Source organism: Osmerus eperlanus, chromosome 8 (assembly GCF_963692335.1).
Source record: "Osmerus eperlanus chromosome 8, fOsmEpe2.1, whole genome shotgun sequence".
NCBI lineage: Eukaryota > Metazoa > Chordata > Actinopteri > Osmeriformes > Osmeridae > Osmerus > Osmerus eperlanus.
Window position 1 is genome coordinate 10386208 of NC_085025.1, and position 15337 is coordinate 10401544.

The 15337-nt window shown below is 49.2% G+C and overlaps 1 protein-coding gene and 1 long non-coding RNA gene across 6 annotated transcripts; one reads left to right on the top strand and one right to left on the bottom strand.

The window, feature by feature from the left end:
• Positions 1–1157: 1157 nt before the first annotated feature.
• On the top strand, positions 1158–2389 carry LOC134024640 (uncharacterized). Its single transcript, XR_009930908.1, has 2 exons — positions 1158–1701; positions 2277–2389. It is a non-coding gene; the product is annotated as an uncharacterized LOC134024640 (long non-coding RNA).
• A 171-nt stretch (positions 2390–2560) lies between these two features.
• On the bottom strand, positions 2561–15331 carry LOC134024637 (nesprin-1-like). Of its 5 annotated transcripts, none has more exons than XM_062467210.1 (18): positions 15217–15331; positions 13021–13183; positions 12493–12680; positions 12109–12259; positions 11469–11651; positions 11245–11382; positions 10951–11142; positions 10349–10655; positions 9979–10047; positions 9202–9335; positions 8813–8933; positions 8376–8584; positions 7761–7967; positions 7527–7655; positions 7088–7354; positions 6771–6863; positions 5859–5917; positions 2561–4053 (listed from the first exon to the last, which is right to left on the bottom strand). In XM_062467210.1, the coding sequence occupies exons 1-18, from the start codon at positions 15327–15329 to the stop codon at positions 3771–3773; spliced, it is 3006 nt and encodes a 1001-aa protein (XP_062323194.1). In that variant the 5' UTR covers positions 15330–15331; the 3' UTR covers positions 2561–3770. The 5 variants fall into 5 exon arrangements, with proteins under 5 accessions (XP_062323194.1, XP_062323198.1, XP_062323195.1 ...); XM_062467214.1 differs by lacking the exon at positions 15217–15331 and adding an exon at positions 14517–14669; XM_062467211.1 differs by lacking the exon at positions 15217–15331 and adding an exon at positions 13952–14123.
• Between the last annotated feature and the right edge of the window lie 6 nt (positions 15332–15337).

Consider the following 15337-nt stretch of genomic DNA (forward strand, 5'->3'; position numbering starts at 1 on the left):
GGGGCCCGTTCTCCATACGTCGCTTATTACATCCGAGATCAAATGACACATCCAAGACGACTTCATCTTGCTAATCATCCATCCATCATCTGCCGCTTTTCCGGGGGTCGGGTCGCAGGGGCAGCAACCTAAGCATGATCTGGCTAATTCGGTTCTTCGAACACCCATGTTGTTTATAATTAGTATAGCTGGATTGAGTTATGCGTTGGTCTAAAAGGGGGTAGCCTATGTATCGATAGTAGAAACCTTGATCAGCAACGCTGCTATTGGCTGCTCACAAGTCTATGGCTGCTCACCGTGGCCAAAATGAGTGCCCTGTTTTTTCCGCAACAGAGCAACAGCTTGCTCGAAGGTTACTCCGAATTTGAAGATTTTATCAGAACGCCAGGGAACACTAGCCTGGTCCTAACCAGACTCTCGTACATTGCATTTGTACAGAGAGTCTGGCCTCGCTCCATTGACAAGCGTTGACTTCCTTGTAGGCGGGTACTCTGTTGAAGTTTAAAACTATTGGATCTGCCCAGAGCCACTCTGATCTGCCATAACCAATCGCTAGCATTCGCCTTAGCAAATTCCTTCACCACTACTGTAACAGAGCTAGCTTCCGTAGCTGGAAAATCAAACTGTTCCCGAACCCCGTGGGGAGGAGGGCCACAACATCATGGCCACCAACAAAACTCTGCAAAACTTGTTCTTGCTCCGGCTTTAGCTGTTGGATATTCGGCAGCGTTGCCACAACGGACCGAATGGCTTTTCTCGCATCTTTCTCCGCCGCCATTACGGACCAACAACACAAACTAGCGCACGACATCAACGTCATCGTTCTCAGCCACTCCCTCTGTTCGCTGATTCGCCGGTAGAAAATCAACCTGAAAAATCTGACTTACGTACCTCATGGCCAGACCTATGTACAGAAGCAAAAATAAAATTGATCCGGAGGGCAGAGCCAGGCTAAGGGAACACCTCAAAGTCTGCAAAATCCAAGAAAGAGGGCTGGCAAAAAGTAGCAGACCAAATTAAATGTAGAGGAGTGACCACGCGTTTTATCGCTTATTACAGTAAGCTCGGCTTATGTTTTTATTTTTTCATATTTTCATTTATCATCTTTAATGTCATATGATGTGGTTTCAACAAATGTATTATGTAAATGACACCCTCACAAAAAAACGATAGGCTATCCTCTCAATAGGCTAGCATGTCGCGCTGTGCTTAAGGAGCCTATCTATCACGCAATGAGCAATTAATTCGGTTTCATGTTAAATTCTGCTAATTATTCTTGCACCTTCTGCAACAGGTTCCTGTAGTAAAAACGGACAAGACATGTCTGTGACAGACTTCCTGTATCACCTCTGCTTGTAAAGCCTCAATCTAAACCTGCTCCTGAGCAGGTTTAAGTTTACGGACCTGTTGCTATGACAGCAAGTCCAGGATGAGCTTCGAAGAACCGAACAATCCAAGATAATGACAAATCGTCAACAATCAAATCCAGCTAACTGAGTTAGCGACGTACGGAGAACGGGCCCCTGGTGTGAGGGGCATGTGTGGTGCCTTGTAAATATGCACACAGCATTGTCGGTATTAATGGTTTTCATTATGCGTTTTACTTGTGAATATACAGTATGCTTACTTCTCAATGGTATCTAATTTAACCGTGTGCCGTTTGTGTGTGCCCGAGGGAGAGGGAGAGGATGTTCGTTTTTTGTAAGTAATTAACCCGTGTGCTGCCTTCGGGTGGTTCACAACAACCCATCGTTGTGCTGCGACAACTTTACCCAATACAAAAACAAATAAAAAGCTTCTTTTTTTTTTTAACCTTCGCACTGTGGGGGATGTGAAACAGCCCAACAGTTAAAAGAAAATGCTTCACTTTATTTTTGTATGAGGTAAAGTTGTCGCAACATGTGGGGGGTCACAATGACCCGAAGATAACAAGGGTTAAAGGGGCTGATGGCCACTTTGCCAATGTCTGTCTTCTCTTTCATTGGCTTTTTGGAGAGCAACTGAAGTTTTATTAATTGTACACTCACCACCAACACAATTACACTAACATTTCATGTTTCAGAAGAGAACACTAAGAAGAATAAAATAAAAAACATGTTTAAAATGTGTCCTTTTGGTGATCTGGTGTGAGGGGCATAATGTGGTGCCTTGTAAATATGCACACAGCATTGTGTCGGTATTAATGGTTTTCATTGTGCGTTTTACTTGTGAATATACATTATGCTTACTTCTCAATGGTATCTAATTTAACCATGTGCCTTTTGTGTGTGCACGAGGGAGAGGATAGAACGGTTGAGAGAAAAAAAAATGTTTGTCATGTTTTGAATGTTAGTTTTTTTGTGTTTTGGCTTATAAGTAATTAAAGGGGCTGATGGCCACTTTCCCAATGGCTGTCTTCTTTCATTGTCTTTTTGGAGAGCAACTGAAGTTTATTAATTGTACACTCACCACCAACACAATTACACTAACATTTCATGTTGCATAAGTGAACACTAAGAATAATAAAGTAAAACATTTGTATCAAGTGATGCAAGCTGAATTGAAATAATTTGGCACAAAACATGTTAATACTTATGTTTTTATTTTATGCAAAGAGAGTATTTAGCATTAGCAAACTGTACATACATAAATAATGCTTTTTCAATGTAATTTGTTTTTACATCCCAGTGATTTAGATGTGTCCATTTAGCAAAGATGATCATTATTATTACAAAGCACACCATTTTATATCCTTCCTTCACCAGTGATTGTTTGGCCTTAAAAGCAATGGACCGCAAGTGCATGCTCAAACATCAAATGTAAAAAAATAACTGCCATATTCAAAGGCATGTTGTCAAATGTCAATTTACAAATCATCTCAAACCTAATTAGCCTTATATTGAAACACTGGAATTCAAGTCAAAGCATGAGCTTTGACTTACTTTTCTTGGCTTATCAGGGATAAGGGCGTGGCCATCTTGAGGGACACCTGCAGTGCGGTACCTTCAACAGTACTCATGCCAGTGCTACAGCAGGAGCTCTTAACTCTAAAATGACCTTGAGGATTATAAGAACCTCTGCTATTCAGACATCGTTAGGTCTCCTAGGTTCATTGACACTAAACATCTAACCAAACGCTGATTGAAACAAATAAATATTAGCAGCACTGAACTGCGGACACACAGCACAGTCGACTTTGGCTCCCAACATACAGTATAAATAGTGCTTTGTTTTTCATTTTGGACTTTGGAATTTTCCTCAGAAACCAAAGTATTATATTTATACACATTAAAGTTGAGAAAAGTGAACAGTTTGATCCTAGGTCAGTCCATTTGTAATGATGGAGGAGTTTGATAGAAATGGAAGATATGTGTTAGGAGCCATATATATATATATATATATACTTCTCTTCGATGGTTTGTGGTTCTAGGACAACAGTCTTGTTTTGGCCTTGGGAGGCACATTCCCATAGTATAAGGGGGAGGGAACATTCAAATGGGTCGGAGGTTTGAGGTGGAACTGGAGCCCTTATAGTTAATTAAGGACTTAAAATAGTCCTTATATTGGGCAGTTGTCTCTATGTTTTTAGTAATCTCTTTTGTGGGTGGATATCCGTATAAGAGTAGCAATAGTCTTTATATAGTTGAATATCCGCATAGATGTAGCTCAAGTACTTTAATGGGTAGATGACCCAATATGCGTAGCTCAAGTCCTTATATGGGCAGATGACCCAATATGCGTAGCTCAAGTCCTTATATGGGCAGATGACCCAATAGGCGTAGCTCAAGTCCTTATATGGGCGGAGGTCCGTTGGTGTAACGCAGCATGGGGTGGAAAGAGCGGGCAAAGTTGTTTGCATGGTGACAGCTGTAGTCCTCCTCTGTCATTGGAACAAGGCAGGCCAGGCCAATCAAGAGCAAGAGGAGGAGCTGGAGGGGCAAGGCTGCCCTGAGGACTCTGAAGAAGAAGGGTTGACCTCTGGAAGAGGAGGATGAGGCGGGGGAGGGGAGGAGGTCACTGGAGAGGTCAGAAGGGGAGGAAGCGAAGCCAGCGCCTGCTGGAGACTTGGTCAGTCTGAGGGGAGGAAAAGAGAGGAGTTGCACGTTGTAGGTGTGGGAGTGATTAACACACATATACACATGAAATTCTTCCTCTAAATCTACCAATTACAGTCATTTCAGTCTAGGGTATAGATAGCATTGTCTATCCTCGGTACTGTCAAGCTGACTGTAACAGCTGAAACAGAGCAGTCTCTATTGCCTAGCTCTCAAACACACAACCGTACACACACTTACACAGCAGGTATCACAACGAAAATGCAACAGCAGAACCCACCACCTGTCATCAAGTTACTCACACTCAAGGAGGCAACGGCAGACAAACACAAAGTCTGTATACATCTCTGTATGCGGAGCATCAACTCAAACAGTAACCCTCCAAGATGGGTCTTGTTTTTCTCTAAAAGCGGAGTAAGTGAGAGTTCAATGTCACGTCTCATTCGTTTCCACACTGAGAGACTCCCAGGGATGGAGCCAGGACCTGGGGGAACGCCATGTTCCAGCCTAGGCCGGGGCTTGAGGAGGGAGAGGCGGGAGAGGCGGGCGGAGGGACAGTCCTTTCCTACCTAACTCCCTTCCTCTCCTCAGCCTGGCTAAAATGAGTATCTCGCTAGAAAGTACCGACAGCGTTTTTTTGTGGTATGTGTTTGTGGACATGGTCAAGCTCTGTGTATTTAGGAATTTACAGAATGAGAGTGGGTGTGTTTGCTGCCATGACCGATATACTTTGGTTCATGGAAACCTTGTTTGCAAAATGTTCTATTCCAAAAACCAATTAGGGTTGAAAAGGGCACTAGCTGTGTTCACCACACTTCTTGGAATAGCAAATAATAGGGGAACCCACACAGTCATAACCTGGGGCTGATGGCTCAGCTCATTTAAGCCCAGGCTTGAGCAGGCCCTACATGTCATCATGTGCATCACTTTCATAATGGAAACGGTAGCGAGAACACTTGATGGAGGGATGGATGTGGGCAGGTTATTAGAGAGGAAGTAAAGGAGGAGTGGGTCAAGAGAGAGAGAGAGGAACAGTGAACAGAGAACGGTGAAAATAAAATAGACATGATAAGGAAGGAAGGTTGCTATCGAAAACAGCACAGTACAGTAGACACTACTACAGTGCTACGGAGAAAAGAGAAACAGGAAGGAAACGCGAGTGAGAAAGGAGAAGAAAGGAGTCAGAAATAGGAGAGAAAAGGAGGAACGACATGTTAGTGTGAGACTGCCATCTGGAGGGGGGAGAGGGAACTACGGGACTGGTGGTTCTCCCCAGGAAGGACAGAGCAGGACGACCATGAGAGCGGGGCAGGGGAGGGAGAGGGGGGGGGGGGGGCTGTGTCAGGATGCAGCTGGGCGAGCAGCAGCACAGAGCAGAGACCAACCCACATTCACCTAAGGGAGAGAGGGAGCCCCTTTGCTCCAGGCGGTTCCCTATTCACTGAACAGCTGCGGCGGCGTCTAGAGAGAGGGAGGGTTATGGAACCTCGAAGGTTAAAATTCGTGGGGGGTATGGAGGGGGAGAGGGACACCGACAGCAGAATATACAGAGCTGCAGCGAATGTGAACTGCACATTTGCTGCCATTAGAAACCTAATCCGGCTGTCAGTGGATTGATTCACTTGGCGTTGGATTGAGGCAGATTATCTTGATCGACTGATTATTCGATTGATGTTGATCTGAGTTCTACTCAGAGTATGAACAGAGAGGGATAGAGTAGTGACAGGTTGTTGAGGTTCTACATTTGTAAGTGTGTGTGTGTGTGTGTGTGTGAAAGTAGTTCCATCACCCTGCCTCGGGTTCTAGAGTCCAGGAGAGAGGTACCTGTGGCGCGGGCCGCTGTGGGGGAGTCCTGGGTGGGCCTGACTAGTTTTGCCCCGGGGCTGTGCCACGCATATGAGCAGAGAGGGGGTAAAAGAAAGAAAGAATGTTTCAGTCCAGGGCAAATCAAGACCAAGCTTCTGATGAGAGGAAAACAAATTAACAACAGAGAAAGCAGTCAACACTGATAACAAGAACCAAAGAGCAGCAACTGAATCCATGACGGTGAGAGGAACTGATCCTCACCAAGAAATCTGGCTTCTCACGTCTCACAGAGGGAACAGAGTGATAAACTTTCCTAATATGCGGACCCACTAATATCAAAGACTTCATGGAAGAGTGAATGTTAATTTGTAAATCCATTAAATCAAACCATGAATTAGTATTCACAGGTGTTTTTGTTCGTGTACAACGTTCCGAGGGCGTCGTCAATATTGTGTTGAGTGCTGTGACACGACTATGGTTTGTGTCCAACCTAAGTAAGAAGCCAGTGTTTCTTGTAAATCTTTGGGGGGCTAAGCAGATCTATATGGGTAGGTGTAGCAAAAAACATTTGCGCTCGGGGGAGGGAGGCGTGGGGAGGGGGGGCGTCGGGTTATAGGTGGTGGCGTACAGGTTAGCAGGACGGTTAGACCAACTGACATGATAGGAGGAGGAACAGAACGTCAGCTGGCTTGTTAAAAGTAAGAACAGCACATTGAGGGGGCGGGGGGCTGGTGGCTGGTTTTAAGGTTAATCCGGGGGGAGGGAAAGAAAATGGTCTCTGGAGTCAGGAAGGGGGCTGATGGAAAATATCTACGGAACCGCCCTGTAATGTGTTGAAGGTGACATGGCCGTTGTACTGTTTGTACACACCACATGACTTCTCTATCGAGGCTAGCCTCCCCTAGTGGCCTCTAAGGTAGGGTACATTACCGATCTCCTGCGGCTGATGACGACCCCCTCAGAAATGGGGCTGGTCGATCCAGAGGTGTCTGATTTGTCCACAGGAGACAGAGGTAGGGACTTCTGCAGAGGGATTTCAATAGTACATTCAAATCAATTCACAGTAATCAATTAGCCAATGGCACAATAGCCTAAGATTACAGGGAAATGGAGAAATACTATGAATACAGTGTATGACATTTAAATGATTTTTTCAGCTCTTATTTACTAAATGAACATGTAACCAAGGCCATTTGTAACGGCTCTAACATGGTGAACGAGGTGAACAGAATAGGGTCTTGTCTGACCTGTAGGGTGCCCATTGTCTCGAGTCTCCTCTCCAGACCCTCCAGGTCAGAGCTGACCTCCCGCAGGAGCAGCCGCAGCCTGTTCCCGATCACGTGCACCTTCTCGCGGGCCTCCAGGCGCTCCACACCCTGGGCCTCCCTCTGGGCCTGCTCTGAAGTCTGGGGCTGGAGTTGGCTTCTAGCCTGGGTGTGGACCAACAGCTGGGCTGAGAGCTCCTGGAGAGAGGCCACCTTCTGCTGAGAGTCCAACAGCTCACGTTTGATTTGCTGCATGGGAACAGGAAAATGGAGTGACAGGGTTAGGACCAGTAAGCTATTATGTTTGGAGGTGGGACTGTAGATTGGGCTCGAATAACATTGACCAAATGATATTTGTAGTGTTTGCACCCACTTCCGAACTGCAAACTTCCAAAATGTGTGGTAAACTGCAGAACCATACCGTGAGTGTTCTGTGGTGAGCGCGTAGGGCTTCCCAGTCCAGTCTGGGGGGGATAGGGACAACCTCGTTCCGTCTGCGGTCGATGTTCTCCAGCCATAGTAGCAGACCGTGGCTCAGTTCATGGAACTCCTAGAGATCCAATACAAAACGGGTATATTAACACTGCAAAGAATCCCTTTTTCTAAGAAAGTATTATTTAAAAGTACACCAGTTACAGTGCGTTTGTGCGCGTACCTGACACTGCATCAAGGACTTCTGTAGCTCCTCCCTCCATTCCTCCAGAGACGAGCCCAGCCAATCCCAGCGCGAGTTCATCTCCTTGAGCCCGTCCCTCAGCTCCCAGGCCTCCTCTGAGTCAGGCCCTGACTGGAGGAAATCTGCGCTGCTCAGGTTGATTGACAGGACCGCAGATTTGTGGGCATCCATGGCCTTCTGCAACTCCTGTAAAGCATGAGGATGATTGGGTGTTTACGTGATGTACAGTACATGGGGAGTTTAACATGCAAGTTAAAATGTATCCCAGGTGTATCCCAGGTGATAGTGTGCGCTTTGAACCCCTCAAGAAAAGACTGAAAAGACACTACACAGACAACAGGCCCAGGTCCCAGCTAGAGGGAGCTGCACCCTGTATTTAGGTCAGGAGAACTAGCAGGGTTCACAACCGCATTTGTCCTTTGTTGACATCCCTGTTGATGATTTACAGACTGTAGCAGTTGGTGTGTGTGTGTGTGGGCGACTGCACATGGGTCTTAGAAAGCCTGCAGGGCCTGAGATATCAAGTACCGGCGAGTTGATACAAACTATAAAGACACACACACACGCCACACACACGCACGCACGCTCACATACCTTGAGCTTGCGGATCCTCTGTTGGATTGTGTGGATGTCGGGGCTGAGGTTGTGTCCTCGGAGCTGGCCCTGCTCAGCCTCGGTCTGGCCAAGCCAGGCGCGGAGGGTCTGCAGGTCAGAGATGAGCTGCTGCCACTGCTGCAGGTCCTGGGGACAGTGTCTGCCACTCAGGGCCTGGGCCTGGAGCAGCTCCCAGCGCTCGATCACACCTGGAGGGCGGGAGGGAGGGAGGGGGGAGGGGGTGTGTTCAGCTCATGTTTACGTTTCATTGTCTACACGTCATTCACAATGACTGACAAATATGTGTGCCTGCATGTTGTATGCATACATACCCGTTTGTGTGTGCGCGCATCTATTCTTACAGCCGTGTGTGTGTGTGTGCATGCAGATAAGTGTGTTCTTGTGTGTGTGTGTTTGATAGTTTGTGGGAGACTGACCAGGGCTCTGAGAGTCTGTGCTGGTAGGGTTGGTGAGCCCGGGTGGGGCGTCCTCAGTCAGTTCTCCCTCGGCCCTCTTCACAGCGTCGATGCTGCCTCGACACTCGCCCATCAGACGCATCTGGAGGAGACACATCATGCTCGTCACGCGCTACACAGGTCATTCACTGCACCTTCTTCCTACTAGTGTTAAAATATCATTTGTCTGTCATTGGAAAGTGTAGCATAGTGATGCACATGATCTAAACCTCCACTGGTTTCCTGTCTAGAGGACGTTTATTTGTCGCTTTTCACATTTCCTCATTCCTCAGTACAGTCGATGCGATGGAACATTCTGGAAGTATGAGTGCGTCGGTCCTATTCTAAACTTGTAGGATGCCCATACTCACATAGCCCATGTAGTTGGAGTCGAGCTCTGGGCTGGAGCTGGTTACAGCGCCCTCTCTCTGCTGGAGGTGGTATCGGCCTGCATCCAGAGCCTGGTCCAGCTGTCTCAGGTGGGCCTCCAGCTGACCTGGCTCACCTGGGACGTTCAAAGGTTGCCAAAGGTCAACAAATAATGAACTCTACGTGCTGCGCTGACATGCCACAAAAGTGTTTGTAAACTGGGATTTACAAAGCATATTTATTTGTCTTGTAAGATGTTGTTTTTCAATGTTAGATGAATAGAAGACAACAGAAGACTTGTGTGCAAGTGTATGTCAGGTGAATAAAAGCAATTTGTTTTGTGCACTTTAATGTTTTGAAAAAACATAGGTGAGAAAGAAAAACAGTAATGAGTTGGTTGGGATGGACTTAAAAAAAAAAAAAAGTTGGACACGAAATGGACATCTGCATGCAATGGTGTATTATCAAGTCTGCCATCGCTTGGATCGCTTGTTGTTGATGGAGGAACATGCGACTGTGAGTGGACACTGGACAGGGGTGTCTGGACACACTTGGCATGCAATGTTCATGCTCAAACTGGCATGCAAAATATGTGAAATGCTACATGGACCCGTGAGAAGTTTGGTGCCCCGGCATATCCTGTTAGGTAATTCCATGACATAAGTGGTTAGCATGCTAGTGTTACAACATGGTACTTGTGCTCTCGCACGTTAGCATGCTCTGGTTTAGGGTATGGTATTTGTGCTTTAGCGCGTTAGCATGCTAGGGTGGTTGCCTACCCGAGGAGGACCTCAGTGTGTTCTCGGTCAGTTTTATATAGGCCTCAGGGCTCTCTGGTATAACTATATCTGGAAAGAAAGAAATGAATGCCTCACAATCAAACATGGGCACCCCAGAGGTATTTAATGACCTGAACATCACACCAGATGATTGGACATCCCTCTGGAAAGATCCAGTGGGACTGTAGAACTGTTACATTGTGCCACATACATGGGTGATATGTGTTTTTGCGACCACCTTGTGTGACACCATTTATTGATCCATCCTTCCATCCACACCCCACCACCGATTGGCCTGACGCCCATCTTTCCACTCATGCATACACCCACTCACAAAGACTCCCTCCCTCCCCTCCCTCCCTCCACTGACCTGTCAGCACAGCGGCCGTCCTGACGTACTCATCCTCCTGCTCCTCTCCCCGGCCCCTCTCCGACCCCAGACCCCGCCCCCCGGCGCTCTCCAGCCCGCGGCTCAGGTCGTAGTCGTGGTCCCACTCCAGGGGGATGGAGTCCACGCTGGCGGGCGTGTCGCGCCCCGAGGGGTAAGCCCTCTGGGCCACGTCCGCGCCGGAGGCGGAGCGACTGCTGGGGCGGGGCAGAGAGGCCGAGTCCACCCACTGGAGGTCCTCGTCCATGTCCAGCTCCCGGTCGGAGCAGTCCAGCTCGTCGTCAGCAAGCTGGGGAGGAATGTGTAGGAGGGGTGGAGGGAGAGAGAGAGAAAGTGGAGAGGGAAAGGAGAGAGAGACAGCGAGAGAGAGTGTGAGATTGTTTATAAATGTACCAAAGCTTGTGTTGGTTCTACTCTACATTGTCGTCTGACGTTTCCTAGTGAAGTGTTATACTACACTGGTGATATGCTATCCTTCTTATTCTGCAGGTCACGGTCATGATGTTGGCTAACCACGACTTGGGCTTAGCCCGAGTGCTGAAGTGAATATGTGTGCAGTACGCGTGTTCTTTCTCATGACTCACTGGGAGGCGTGTGAGCTTCTTGTAGTATCTGTCGACGCGTCCGAACACCTCCTGGCAGTACCTCTGCAGCTCCTCCAGCTCCTCCTCGATGACGGCGGCATCCAGGGGCTCGCTCTTCCCTAACAGCGCCTCCCCCTGCCTGAACACCATCTCCAGCTTCCCCGTGTTCAGGGAGATCTCCTGCTGGAAGGCCTGAATACACACACACGCACATGCCAAAGAGGTACAAGGCCCGAGTTTAGTGTCTCTCAGAAAAGAGATTTGACCGGTTCCACACACACAGCTCAGTCTTACCCTGAGCTGCTTGATCTTGGCCTGGATGTCACACTCAGAGAAGTGCTCTATGTTGGTGAGCTGCAGGTCCATCTCTGTCAGCCACACCAGGATGCTGTCTCTGGCCGTCTCAAACTCCTCCCTCTGACCAATAAAGTGCTGCGGGAACAAGACCACCCGCTCAACAGTATGCCCCACGAGGCTTCGGACAGGGGTTTGGACATTTTGCGCATTTCCCCGCATACCTTGAGCCTGCGCAGGATGGAGGCCACCCTCCTCTGCAGGTTGTCCCAGCGGCGGTTCCCATCGTGCACCATCTCGCGGAGGCGACAGGATGAGTCTGTGCGGTTCTCGCGGGCCAGGCGTCGGTACTGCTTGTTAATGAGCTCCAGCTGGGTCAGACACTCCTGCACCTGCCTCTGGAACGCCTGGACACACACACACACACACACACACACACGTCAGACACAGCCCGTGTTTTTGGTGTTGCTAGGAGTCTATTTCGGTTCATGCTGCTTCAATGTGTCTCTCTGTTTAGCCTGGGTTGTTTATGTCTCCAAGGAGCGGCTGCATAAGCTACAGCTATTTGGAGTGTCACAAAATGTTAATATCCGACTGTAGCGCGCCTGAATGTGCTGTGTGAACTACTGTGGTGAACCTGTTGTCTAGTTAAACACGTGCAGAGACAACCCCAGTGGGTTCAGGACAGAGCTAGCAGACCCGAGCCATGTGGTTGGTGAGGGACAAACTGAGCAACAGACAGGGTTCAGTAGCATGATACTGTACTACTCTCCCTCCCTCCCTCCCTCCCTCCCTCCCTCCCTCCCTCCCTCACACACCCACACCTCTTCTCCTTTTCCCCCAAACACTCGTTCCTCAGCATACCTCAAACTTCTTGAGCTCTTCCTTGGCGATGGTGTAGAGGACGCCAGAGGAGTTGGGCTGGGCGGCCGTCCTCTCCGAGGTCTTCAGCCACTCCTCGAACCTCGAGAAGTCCTCCAGGAACTTCTGCCACAACCTCCACGTCTCCTCAATCCTATGACCCGAGAGAGAGAGAGAGAGAGAGAGAGAGAGAGAGAGAGAGAGAGAGAGAGAGAGAGAGAGAGAGAGAGAGAGAGAGAGAGAGAGAGAAGAGGACCGGTGGTTACCGCTTTTAAATAACCCAAACTGTATCAAAGAGGGCATGCGTAATACTCCAGTATGCATGAATGCGTGTGTGTGTGTGTACGTGCATGTGTGCGTGTGTGTGAGGGTGTGTGTGGGACCTACTTGAGCCTCCTCTCCATGGACATGGCACAGATGTTCCTCCAGCGGCGGTCCAGCCCCCTGGTGGCCTGCTGGATGGAGTCGCACTCCGTCTCCGTGGAGCAGGCGTCGCAGTCGTGGAGCAGCACCTCGCACAGGTTCAGCACGGACGCCACGCCCGTGCTGTGCTTCTCTATGTCCCTCTGCAGGTCCTGGAGGGGTAAGTGGGGGGGGGGGGGGGGGAGGAGGAGGGCAGAGTGAGTGTGCAACTCTGGCCCTCAGCAGTGTGGAGTAGCTATACTGTAGTAAGTAGGTCATGGGGGGGAGAGGGGGGGGGGCTCAGTCCTTCCCCCAGTCCAGATTTAGAACTTGTGTTTGGCAACGGGAAGCGTATTGGCCATTTAACGCAGCTCATATCAACACTGTACCTTGAGAGAGTGTGTGTGTGTGTGTGTGCGCTGTCCCACTGTCCCCGGCCCAGCATACTGAAGTGTGTGTTTGTGTGGGGGGGGGGCGGAGCGGGGCGGCTCGGGGGATCCTGGTTCCTCCTACCTGCTGCTGGTTGAGCTTCCTCTGGATCTCCTGGGCGTCGCACGTGTCGTAGACCAGGGGTCTGGACAGCTCCGTCTCGATGTGGGCCAGCCAGGAGCGCAGGCTGCTCATGTTCTTGTCCAGCTGCTGCACGGCAACCAGGGTCTCCCTCAGCTTCTTCACCCTTGGGGGGGGAGGGGGGGGGGGAGAGAGAGAGGGGAAAGAAAGACAGGCGTCTCTTTTACCCCCTCAATAACAACAAGGCTTGAGAATGCAGACGGGGGCCATTCTTGACGGCATGTGCTAATTACGGTCAATAAGTGTGACCCGGAGATCCATTTAGTGGGTCTGTGTCACTTTAGGCACCCTATGATATTGTGAGACCCAGGACGCTCAACCCCTGTGGGGTCGTCCTGTAGCTTTGCAGAAGCTCATAGCATCTAAACATAGAGCCTTCCTCCGTGTGTCATGCTACAGTAAGAGTGTGTGTGAGATAGTTTGCTGGCTGCCACCACTGATACAAACACAGTATTCTCTGATAACATTGTACATTTTTTACAGTAAAACCTCTGTCCAGCTCCAGATAATACAATGCATCTCATGCCTAACCCTGTGGACCTCCTCCGATCCCATTTCCTGCCTTTGGAGCTTTCAAAAGAAACAGGAGAAGCGATGAAGCGACCCGCTCTGTGACCTTGGGAAGAGCTACAAAACAGCGAAGTCCACTTCTCACTCATCCCGCAGCTGCCAATGCTAATCCAGCGAATGACACGCACAACCATAACCCCAGCTCCTGTCCTCAGATCAGCTACTGCTACACAGCACCCGGGTCACAGTTCTATAAAGGCAAGTCTAGAGTTGCCAGCAAATGAATTCAAATCAATAAAATACAATAATCACTGTGAGAATCTGTCAAAGAAAGCCCAGAACGGGCAGCGTGAGGTTAGCCTGCCTGTTGACGTCGCAGTCACATTCCGGCAGGTCCGAGTCGTCGCCTGGGCAACCTGCCATGTCACCTGTCCCCAGAACCAGAACCATGGGGGCGCAGATTTCCCAAAGAAACACGGTGTAGACGCAAAGCGTGGATTAAACTCCCTCTCCCTCTTTCGTCTGAGCAAGTGTTGCAGACGGGACTTTCTCTACCCCCTCTGGAGAGGGGTGTGTGTGTGTGTGTGTGTTTGGAGGGGGGGGGGGCAAGTGTGATTTGACAACTGCTCTGGAAGGTTAAAAAAAGAGATACTCAAAACAGTTGTGTGAGTGACTGTGTGTGTGTGTGTGTGTGTGTGTGTGTAAGCGCCTGAGAGTGACAAGTGCTGCTGTTCCTAAAAGAGGACTTCCAGTCAGAGGCATGTGCCTCAGAGTGGGCCCTTGGCTGGAATGTCACACACAACAGCAACGAGCACACAGTATGCACGGCTGCAGCAGGGGTTTGAGTACAACACGCAACAATTCCAACAAATACAATTCCACCATTGAGCATGATGGAATGCAAATACGTCTGCAATGAGATAAAGTACCTTCCTCTTGTCCAGACAACAAAAATATCCTTGAAAATCCTCGACAAGTTTACACGTGAATAAGCAAAACTGGGGCTCCTTCAGCTGCCGTGGAACTTTGAGTCCGTTTGCTCTTTGCTTTCTCAGAATGAAAAGAGGGAATAGAGACAGACCCGAGAGGACAACAGTCTGCAGCTGTGTGCATTAGGTCACTCACGGTCCTCCCTTCTCCCCCCCCTTCCATTCCAAGGGCAACAGCCGTGAAAAAGGGAGAGGGGGAGTGCAGGCGGTGCAGTTGGGTCAGCGGGAGGAAAAGAATGGGAGGAAGAGAGAGATGAGCAAAACAAGAGAGGCAAGAGAACGGCCAAGACAGCCTTGGAACTCCAGTTCTATTTCTTCCCTGCTAGATTCACGATCTGCTGACACTAAGTGCACTCTGGGAAAATCAGCTCTCCAAAAAGGCTGGGGCTGAAAAACGAATGAACCAAAGACCAAATGACCCAAGTACCGAACAACCAGCTTCCCTGTTCATGTTTGGACATGCCTGGCCCTCAAAATCTCTCCACTAGGGGGTCGTACAACACCATGGGAAAAAAATACAACAAAGAAATCCCACCAACCAACCAATTCTCCATCATCTATATTACAGCACTCCCCAGGCCTATGTATTCATGCTTGTGTGTGTGTGTGAGTATATATATGTGTGTGTGTGTGTGCTCACCTGGCAGCGATGAGGTCCAGCAGGTGTTGCCAGCGCTCGCTGACCTTGCTGAGCTTGTGCTGGATCTCGGCAGCCTTGCTGTCATGGCTGGCTCGGGACAGACGCTCCCCCATCGCCTGCA